The 11386-nt window shown below is 36.7% G+C and overlaps 1 protein-coding gene and 1 pseudogene across 2 annotated transcripts; one reads left to right on the top strand and one right to left on the bottom strand.

The window, feature by feature from the left end:
* Positions 1-1107: 1107 nt before the first annotated feature.
* Positions 1108-3977, bottom strand: LOC149554901 (putative 12-oxophytodienoate reductase 11 pseudogene; annotated as a pseudogene).
* Positions 3978-4248: 271 nt separating this feature from the next.
* On the top strand, positions 4249-5195 carry LOC149554902 (uncharacterized). Of its 2 annotated transcripts, none has more exons than XM_089833539.1 (2): positions 4249-4854; positions 4960-5195. In XM_089833539.1, exon 1 carries the CDS (start codon positions 4429-4431, stop codon positions 4819-4821), a length of 393 nt encoding a protein of 130 aa, XP_089689665.1. In that variant the 5' UTR covers positions 4249-4428; the 3' UTR covers positions 4822-4854; positions 4960-5195. The 2 variants fall into 2 exon arrangements, with proteins under 2 accessions (XP_089689665.1, XP_089689664.1); XM_089833538.1 differs by having other exon boundaries at positions 4973-5195.
* Positions 5196-11386: the final 6191 nt, after the last annotated feature.

Genomic DNA, 11386 nt, shown 5'->3' on the forward strand with positions numbered 1-11386 from the left:
AGATGCATGCAATCTTTCTAATTTTTTCTACATACATATATTAAAATTTCTATTTTATATTTTGTTTTTACATTATGGTTATTTCAATCAAAATATGTAGATGTAAATAGAATTCTTTTCAAAAAGATTTATTTAAATTTAAATAATATTATTGTTTTGAACTGAATTTAGCTTAATTGTTAATGATCATATTTATATTTCTAATATTAACTCCAATTTGATCAAAGACCAAATATATTTTTGGTATTTTTGTAAACAAACTTGCTTAACACTTCCCTATTTCAAAGTTAATAAAATATCATTTCTATTGTCTTAGATTTGAGAGTAAGTATATTAAATAAGTAATAATAAATGAACATTATGATTAATATATTTCTAAAATAAAAATATATTACTTAAAAACTTGTTTACTTTAAATGAATAAAGTACTCATTTACTTGTAAATTTTAAAAATAGAAATTAATCTACATATATATAAAATATTTATTCTTTTTCCTATTTGCATACAAATTAATTAAAATCTAAACTTTAAACTACATAAATATTTTTAAAATATATTTCCATCAATAATTAGTTTAGAATAAAGTAAAATCTAAAAATTAGACACATATAGAATCTTTTTAATTTCTAGATACATGTTTTTCTAATTTATTTCTACAAACATGCAACTGATATTTCTATTATCCATTTTTTTCCATTCTAAAAAAATCTAGATGTAAATAGAATTTTTTTAGATGCATGCAATCTTTCTAATTTTTTCTACATACATATATTAACATTTCTATTTTATATTTTGTTTTTACATTATGGTTATTTGAATCAAAATATCTAGATGTAAATAGAATTCTTTTCAAAAAATCTAGATGTATATAGAATTCTTTTAATTTTTTACATACATAAAATCTTTCTAATTTTTTTCTACATACATAAAAGAATAATTTCTATTTTCTATTTAAAAAAAAAAGCTATCATAAAGATTGATAAAAAAATTGATTGCATATGCATTCTTTATTTTGTGCACTAAATGCACAAAATAAACTGTATAGATTAAAACTTCCCGTGCTGGGCATGAGAATATACAATAGAAATATCAGTTACCAAGAATAGTCAGCCATAAGCAATCAAATCTGCCTTGCCACTGCAAATGGCTTCGTTACCATCATCCCGATCATAACCCCCTGTAGCCAAAAATGTTCCCTTGAATGCTGTTCTTATGGGAACTAGGCTCTTTTCACTCGCTATTGTCGTCTGCGAATTATCAATCTTGGGCTCAAAGAAATGAGCGTACAATATCTTATATTTATTCAGAGCCTCCGCCATGTGAAGTCCCAGTGCCTCTGGATTTGAGTCATACGCTTCTGCATGATCCGAAAATGGAGAAAGCCGAATTCCCACATGCTCTGCTCCGATTTCCTCCACCACTGCTTCCACAACTTCAAGTGCAAATCTGCAACGATTCTTCAATGTTTCGCCATAGCCATCTGTTCGATCATTCACGCTATCCTTCATGAACTGGTCCACAAGGTACCCATGCGCCCCATGGATCTCAACACCATCAAACCTTGTTCGTAAAAGGACTAATTATGTCAACAAAAGGAACATTCTCTTCTTCAAACCAAGATAGATTAGAATAAAAAAACATACCTGCATCTATTGCATTCCTGGCGGCATTTCGAAAATCAGTAACTATATTGGGAATTTCCTCTGTTTTCAGAGGCCGAGGAGGAAAGAAATCTGCCACATCCTTTCAGTTCGGAAGAGGGATCTTTCCAGAGATTGGTTTGCTTGTGGAGGAAACTGGAGATTGGCCATTAGGCTGATAATCTGCATTCCAATGCACCCATTAAATACACAATACACTGTTTGTTGTGGAGGAGAGCCAACCAAATTGAAATTAATTAAAATTGAAATCTAAATCAAAGTAGAATATTATAACTAATTTTGAATTTCAATTTACATCTACATCTAAATCTAAATGAAAATGTAAATAAAAAATAGAAATCTCACCTGCAAAAATGTTACTCCAAAACTTCAATTTACTCCTATTCAAAAACTCCAATCTAATCCTCCAATAACCTCCACCTCTTCCTTCCTGCAAAAACATAAAATGAAAATAAAATGAGGAGCCTTGGTTTTATAACTTCTGAGAGGCTCCTCATATCCCCCAACAGATGTCTCTTCACATTCCACGAATTTGTTTCAAATTCCCCCACTCCCCGCAAAAAATAAGCATGAATGTGCATGCAAAATTATATTTAACAAAAAAAAAAATCATATTGAGATTATTTCGCCCCTATTTTTTCGGGACCTATTTTTTCGGGTCCTACTTTTTCGGGCCCTACTTTTTCGAGCCTATTATTTCGGCCAGCTATTATTTCGGAAATTCTTTTTTAATATTTAATTTGGAAGTTTGTAACTGCTCCCAATTCTTTTTTATTGACAAAGAATCTTGGCATATTCCCGTGCTGGGCATTTGTGCTGCCATTGTATAGAACGCCTCTCGGCGTAATTACAAAATAATTATAATTTAATTTACTACATCTAAAATTATTTATATTTCTTTTATCTCCACTTATTAAGTTTTTTACTAACTTAACCTTTTAATTTTATTTTCTTAAAAAAATAATGATTTATATCTCTAAATATTATAATTTAAACAGATATTTTATGTGGTATTTATTAAATTATTTTAAAAATTATATTCTATTTATAATAAGATTTAAACTTTTGACATGTAGATGATTGTCAAATTTAACTTAAAAGAATAAAAGCTAACATTAACATGCTCACACCATCCCATTCCCCCATTCCGCCATTGTAGAATGCCTATTGGCATTAATTATGAGAAATTTTTGTCTACCATAGCTCTAATCCTACATGATATTGAAAATTTAAGATACATTTTAATCATAATCCTAACTCCAATCTTATCCAAACTTAACTCTAACACTAATTAAACATATTCTTAAATTTAAAACCTAATCTAATTATAAATCTAAATAAAATTTACCAAAGTACTTATTCTTTTCCCTTTATTCAATTATACAAATCATGCAACTGCTCCTATACATGAACTGAAAAGTCTCCTGTAATGTACATCAAATGGAAAGTCTCATCATCATGCATGATAAATTCCTTCAATGCTGAAAGACTGCCAAATATTGCAAATTATTAACAGATTCATTTATGTTTAGAAAAATTATAATAAAATATATATATATATGATTTACTATAAAGATATCAAAATGGTTCTTCTTTTCAATATTTAAATAAATAACTATCATGTGATTTTAAATTTACTATTAAATAGAGAGCTGGTTCTTGGTGTTGGAACTTGGTATTAGGCCTAGAATTTGATGGTTGTATTGGTCGTTTTGCACTTTTTAATCGTATATGGTTTGATAGCCTATTTTTTTAGAGAACTGTCAATATGACAACTAAATCTATTACTAAACCATCAATATTTGTTATAGGTAATTTAGTATTATGTTTAATATTATACATAAATGTGATTTCATAATTTATATAATATATATGTATGATAAATATATATTATTTTATATTATAGATGTTTCTATTTTTTTGTTTCTGTTTAGTTATGCTTCTATTTTGGTGAATGCATATTTATATTAATTTATAATCTTATCGAAATACAATATAATAAACTTAGAAACCTGCTTCTTTTATGATATTGTATATAGTATTAATTTATAATTACAAGTTATTCATTGAGAGTTTTGCAAATATTACTAATTACTATTATTATTTTTTAATTTATAGAATATTTAAAATTAAAATGAAAATTGACAATCAATTTTTTTATCAAAACTTAGAATGAAAGGCATAAAAAAATTCTAGCTGTCATAAAAAAATCATATACAAGCAGAGGTGACGGTCAAATTCCAGGCCTGCTTGGTATGGAGCTCTTGCTTTTCTTTATTTTTACGATAGCCAATGAATAAAGCACAAAGACGCATTCGTTGGCGAGAGAGGAAAGCTGCTTACCAATTTTGACCATCGCACAGGAAAGGATTTTTGTTGCCTAACTAATTGGGAAAGCAGCGAACAGTATTAATCACTTTTTCTCATTTTTCTTTCCACCCTAATTTTCGCAATTTGATTTTTGCTAATTTAGTGAACAGATTCTCACCGACAAGAATACAGAGGCTGGTTTGTGGATTTTCTTTGATAAAGCTTTCTGGTTTCAATTGTTCTTTTCGATAAAGATGGGAATCTGTCTTTGAAACCTAGTTATGCAGAATACTAACAGCGGGAATATAACTTTATGTCTGTCTGATGGTTTTTAAGCACAAGACCACATGTGACGTAGTGTGTGATGATATTTTATGTTGAGTCTTTTCTGTTATATCAGACACTGAGTCTAATCTCTATCTACCCATTCACTTAAACGCTCCGGTGGCAATTAGAATGGATTCAAAAGGCCCAACTAATAAGTTGCACTGTTATCAAATTTATGAAGATCCAGAAGTCGCCATGGATAAGGAGAGCAAGCTTCAGAAAACAGATGAAGCAGAAGAGTTTTTCGCTGTTGTGCAAAGAATTCATGCTCTGAACAGATTTGTGAGGAAGAAGAGAATGCATTCAATTTCTGCAGGAATTGTGAAATCCCCATGGAAGCCTGTTTTCCAACTGGAGGACTTTTTTAACTTGCCCTCAACAGCTGAAAGGGATAGGAATTGTTGTGCTAAAAAGAATACAAACAGATGTGGAGTATATGTGGAGGATGATATTCGAAGTGAAAAGTGCATGAGCGTGAAGATTTTCGATTTGAATTTAGAGCCCAGCCCGGAATTTTGTTAAGATTTGATGTCATCTTGGATATTTCTAAATCAGGTATGGTGAAAATGAAATAGTTAGGTTGCATGAATTTTGTTGCTATATATGGTATGCCTATAATCTTTCTTGCCAATGCTTAGGACAAGTTGGTTTTGTCCATAGTTTTATTGAACAGTTGTTGCTCTGCAACTATTGAGGCATCATGGAAGGATGTGGTTCCCCTTTTTTCATCAATACAGAGGGTATGAATGATCTGGAAGATGTTCAAAAGCTCCTAGAGTTAGTTATAAATATAACCCAATAGCTCTAGATCGTGTTATCATGATGTACTCTGAGTCAGGATTGTATAGATCTTAACATTACAGTTTATAAGAAGAAACTTTGTTCTTAAGAGACTACATTTTGTTTTGATTTGTTTAAGAAGTTAATCTGCATAACGCATGTGAAACTAATATCTAGAATAATATGACTCGGTGGGCTTGGTTAGAGATGGTAGTGTGTTACGCAAACCAAGGTTGAAAGTGTATTGTCTAAGCTGCTTTACAAGGTATTTCTGTCAAGATATTATCATTATACATTTGAAAATTGTAATATTATTAATTATTTAACAGCTGTACCTTATTTTGGTTATTATATTTTAGAAGAGCTTTCATAGACATTGCTGTTACCATTAATTCATAATTGTCAAAAGTCTTCGTCGATGACTATATTATGCTTTGTGTGTGTTTTGAAGAGGGTTTGTCGATGACTTTATTTTGGTTATTATGTTTGTAAATAGCTTTCTTGATTTGCGCATCACTGTTTCTACTTATCTTCTCTTACATTTGTATGCAAATCCTCCTGTCTTGATTCACATGATCATAAACTCCTGAATATTTAATTTATCAAAGTTCTCTTATTATTTTTAATTTTTTTTTTTTTTTTGATGAATAGTCCTTTTCAATTAATAAATTTACTAAGATTACAATTCACAAAAAAGGGCCAGGGGATACAGATCACCTCACGAATGAATTCAATCGGTCAAAGCCAGAATAAACAATATGGCCACAGCCAGAAACTATAAACTATTCATAAAAAAAAAACATTATAAACAACCTCAAGCTGCTAAGGCAGTACCAACAGAGGGAGGAGGATCATCTTTATCAATAAATCCCCACGCATTAGTGGGATTGTGAGGCAAACTAAGAACAGTCCAGCCGTCAGCAGCATCTGCAGGATCTGGGGTAGTTGCAGTTTCCGCATCCTTCTTGTCTGGCGGCGGAGGAGAGATTGCCAAGGCCAATCGGAGAAATTTGCCAGAGTGCGCCTGTCCAAGGGGAGGAGCTAGAGACTGGCCAGAAGCCTGCCCAGGGGGGGGAGCCGGGGACCAGCCAGAACCACCACACGGTGGGGAAGCAGAGCGGCGCCACCACCCGCCATGACCACTGCTGGGAGAGCGATGGCGAGGACCCTGGGAGCGTGGCATGTGTGAATGGCGGCCAAAGGATTGGCGTCTGGAATGGCGACCGTGAGACAAGGAGGCATCAGCCAAGGCATCCGGAGGCACTCTAGCAATGGTACAAGGAGCATTGCCCCAGTGATTTAACAATTCTTGTAAGTGGGCAACCTCTAGGGAAACTTTATTAGCTTGCACTTGTATCTGCATAATGACATTGTTACAAATGCATGCCTTAGTGTACATTGCAATGTTAACATCCAAAAAAATGTGAGTGAATAAAACTGCATTTCTATCTTTCCATGGAGAAAATAAAATTTCCATCTTGAAAGTATGCCAAATCTGAGAAAACTTCCAAGGAAATTTGGGGGAATCACCTAGCAGGATTATGTGCCATGAAAAAGGTTCGGGCTTGAAAGGCTTGAAAAAATCACAAATCCAGTGCAAATAATTCTGAGCACGCTTGCAAAACAAAAAAATATGCAAAAAGGACTCAGGTTGGCCATAGAAAGGGCATCTGGGATCAGGAACCCCAATGTGCTTGAAATGAGGCCCCAAGGGAAGACTTTTGAAGGCAAGGCACCAAGAAAAGTGATCAATCTTAGGTTCAGTAATGGCACTCCAAATGGTGTCGAACCGTTTTCTCCATTGAGAAAGTGAAGAATGCAAATGCCACCATTGATTAAGTGTGTACACCATTGGAAGGTGGGGCGAAAGCCATTTGTATCCCATATTGGGCTTATAATTGGTAAATGGAGTGGCAGGAAACCACTTCTAATCATACCACCAAGGACGAACAGACTGAATCCCCACTTTATGAAGTAAGTGCATAGGGATGGAAGACAACAGAAGGTCATAAGTCTAGCGATCAGCATGAACAAGGCGGTATTGAACTTGCATATCCTCCCATGACCTGAAATTCATGGTGACTCTTGAAAAAATGTCCTTGGTAGTGCAGATGCCACGTTTAAAGAAACGCAAAGCACTGGCACCTTGGGTCTTGGCAAGAGGAATACCCTAGAAGGCAAACAGGGGAGACCACCAAATGTTTTGTTGATTTAAGGATAGCCTATTGCAAAACTCATCACCAGCCCAGGAAGCCAAGGTTTAACAGCTTCTTAGGCTTTCCAAATGCTCTTTATAACAAAAGAGCCCTATATGACCATTGGTTCACGCATAGTGAGAAGGGTCTGAAAACCAATCCCCTTCCACGTCGGTCTGTTAGCAGGGAAGCCTGAAGAGATGTAATGTCTGACAAGAATTTTCTAGGCTTCATCTCCAGAAATAGCTCTGATAATCCATTTAGCACAGAGGGAAAGGCCCTGCTTTCGAGTGGAAAGCAGGCCAAGACCCCCAGATTCCCTTGGGAGACAACAGAAATCCCAAGCAACTCTGTGAAAACCATGATGGTCAGAACCAGAGGCCCGAAGAAAATCTCTAAGCAAACATTCTAATTTGAGATAGGAAGCTTTTGAGGGAGCCCAACATGAAGAATAATACACATGAGTGGAAGCCAAAATCTTAGAACAAATCTGGAATTTACCAGCAAGAGAAAGCGGCTTAGTGATCCAATAATCAAGCTTTTTGCTAATCTATGTAAGCACAACATTCCAAAGTTCCACAGGGGAAGCTTGGAAAGCAAAGAGAATACCAAGAAAGAAGAAAATTTCTCCATGAGTAACCCATTTCCATTGGAATTGGCTGAGCCAAGGTGGAGCTGGCAAAAAAGACTGTCGGTAGCAGAGCGTTTTATGCCATTGAATGGCAGAGCCAGAGGCTTGACAAAAAGTGTCAAGACAATTTAAAGCATTTTTGATGTTTTCTTCATCTTCAAGAAGAGTAAGAAAAGAATCATCAGCAAAATGACCATTGACTAACAAGGAGGAAGAATCAGGCAAGGAAATGCCACAGACCAGTCTTGAAGACATAGAGTGAGCAAGTAAATAACCAAAACCTTCAGCAGCAAGGACATAAAGTGCTGGAGCTAATGGAGAACCTTGTCTGATAGAACAAAAAAGTCCAAAAGCTTCAGATTGTGAATTATTGATGGTGATGCAAGCATTAGCATCACCAAAGAGCATCTCCATGGACTGAAGGAAATTGGGACCAAAACCCAGAGCCTGAAGCATAGCCAAAATGAAAGGCCATTCAATGCGATCATAGGCTTTAGCAAAATCTATCTTTAAAAAGATAGCCTGCTGCTTGGACTTATGGGTCCATTCCATACCTTCCCAGACATCAATGATGTTGTCAAGAATATACCTGGATTTGATGAAGCCAGTTTGTTCAGGCCGCACAATTAAAGGAAGCATATGGCGGATTTTGAGAGAGAGCACCTTAGCAATGCTCTTATAAGACGCATTTAGGAGGGTGATGGGCCTCCAGTTGCAGATGTCCTCAAGATCACCAGCTTTAGGTATGAATTTAATATTGCCTTTATTTATGATCGCTCCTAAGCTTTTAGAATGGTATGCTTCAAGATAGACTTTGTGCAGATCAGGACCAATTTGCTCCCAAAGATGTTTGTAAAATTCATAGAGAAATCCATCACACCCAGGGGATTTGTCATCCACCATGTAGTAAATTGCCTCTTTAAGGTCTCAGAGGGAAAGAAGTTGCTCACAGAAAGTGCGTTGCTCAACCGTGAGGCGGTTTGGAGTAACAGTAATACACTTTCTGAGAGCCTCCTCCTTAGCAATCGAATGACCCTGTGAAGCAAAAATGTTCTCATAGTGAAGAAAAAAAGCTTGCAGGATGTCAAGTAGACTGGAAAGAAAATTAGTTCCCTGTTTTATCTTTTTAATCCCAACATTGGTATGATGGGCTCGGAGAGCCTGGAAGAACTCCTTCAAGGTTTTGTCGCCAACCTCCAACCAGTGGAGACAGGCTTTGATTTGAACTCCTTAGGTAGCATAGTTATCAACAATTTTCTTTTCATGGCAAAGCTTGGCAAGCTGAATTTGAAGATCCACATCAAAGGGGTTGAAGATGAGTGCTTTAGAGGCTTTTTTGAGGGCAAGGGTGTTGGCTTCATAAGACCATTTTTTGAAAATTGCCAGCTAACGCCCGTAGATGCGCAAAAAATGAGTTGTTCTGGTAATGGCATCATTCCACCATTGAATCCAACCTTGATGGGAATGTGGACGTGGTTCTAAATTCCAGACACGTTGTATGTGGGAGATGGTGGAAGCATGCAACAACATAGACGTGTTGAGGAAGAATTGAGACTTGGCCACTTTGGGGATAGCTGTTTGCCAAACAATGCCAAAATAAATGGGATAGTGGTCTGACAACGTCACATCTATCAGGGGAATGACAGGTAGATCACGATCTTTAGAAAAGCAAAAAAAAGATTGCACCAAGATCATAGCATGATCAAGACGTTTCAATATGCAGTCAAGACCGGCTCGAAAATATGACCAAGTGTGTCAGGCCCCACTATCATGATGACAGCTAGTATTGGGATCAAAAAGGCCCAATTTATGATACATGTAATACCAAGCTTCTCTTTCCCCAACTATCCAACGGAAAGGCAGAATGCCATCTTTGTCAGAGACCACTTCAACCATATTGAATTCCCCACATAGGACCCAAGTAGCTAGTGGCAGGTTGTCAGCAAGCCAAACCCACATTTGTGCCCTTTCCACAACATCATTGGACACATAAACATTAATGACTCCAAAAGAATGATTGTTAATGGAAAGAAAAAGCCAAATAATATGGTGTGTGGGGTCAAAATCGTGCGAAATAATAGCAGAATAAAGGCGAGGTGATAGGATAGTAACTACACCACCTCAGCCAGCTTCATGCTGAGAAAAAAACATGACGCTATCCTACCAAATGACACGACATGCAACAGAAAGCATGAAACCAGAAATCTTAACTTCTTGCAGGCAAAGAAAATCTAAATTCCCAAGTCTATGATGGGTACCTCGGACATAAAATTTTCTGGGGAGGTCTGTAAGACCTCGAACATTCCAAGAGAGGAAGTTCATGTGAACTCTTCCATATCATCCTCATCCTCTAGAGAGGAGTAAATATTCTGCAAAAAGGTAGAAATCGGGTGGAAGTCAGACGAGAAATCCTCTAGACTTACAGCCTGTCATTTGACCCCTGATATCTCTACACGTCCAGGAGGACTGTGAGAATGCCTTGTTGTTGGTGGTACTATGGAAGAGACTGCAAGGGGAGAATGAGCCCTAGCCAAGGATGAGGCCCTGGCGGCCGCCTTAATCCCCTGCGAACCAACAGGGTTTGAAACTTGCAAAACCAGAACAAGTGCAACAAAAGCCGCTGGCGTCTCCACGCTAGCAGGCCCTGACACTTCAGTGGAAGCAGGAGGAATCACAGTAACTACCGTATAGGATGGCTTGGGGGCCAAAGGATTCAAGAAAAGCTTGCCTTTGTGCCCAACAGTAACCCATTCTTCTTTTTTTCCTTCAACCTATTTGACAGGCATCGCTTTAGGAAGGGGTTTTACCCTAGGTGTAGCCAAAGGGAAATCCCTGATCTTGTGTTCCGCATACTGGCACCTATAACAGGTGTTAGGTAGGTTCAAGTAAAGCACCTTCTATGCGAAGGTTTGGGCACCAATATGGGTTTCCAAAGAATCCTTGAGATCTTTAGAAAGATCAACTTCAATGCAAACACGCCACTGAGGGCGAGCATTAAAAAATTTCTTTGGTTCCTTGGTAAGAACTTTGCCAAGGGCTTGGACAATAGACTCAATGAAGGCCAGCAAGGCAAGGGTAGACCTGGGAATTCGACCCAAACATGAACTCTAAGCTTTTTATCATCCGAGACAGAGAAGTCTCAGGACCACTTCTAAAAAACAAGCAGAGAGGAACACATAGACCAAGGGCCGTTGGTAAAAACCTTGTCTGCTTGCGACGGGTTAGCAAAGCTAAATAAAAAAAACTTTTGGTAAGGTTTTGCACAGCGTCAAGGCAGACTCCATGAGGAGTCCAGCTTTTGTTGACCCATTCTCTGAGCATAGCTTCAGGGGGAGTCCTACCAACAAAATACCCTATCAAGGTATGTTGTTCTAACCAGTCACATGTAGCATCAAATTCTTGCAAAGGAAGGACAATATTAGGATTACCTTGTGGAAAACCTTCAGTACAAACTTGCGTGGGCATTTGTTCGGTGGCGGCG

Source organism: Cupressus sempervirens, chromosome 5 (genome assembly GCF_028749045.1).
Source record: "Cupressus sempervirens isolate cs-2001-9-10 chromosome 5, ASM2874904v1, whole genome shotgun sequence".
Classification (NCBI taxonomy): domain Eukaryota; kingdom Viridiplantae; phylum Streptophyta; class Pinopsida; order Cupressales; family Cupressaceae; genus Cupressus; species Cupressus sempervirens.

Excerpts from the sequence above, each read along its gene's own strand:
- LOC149554902 (XM_089833539.1), top strand. The coding sequence starts at position 4,429 with ATGGATTCAAAAGGCCCAACTAATAAGTTGCACTGTTATCAAATTTAT.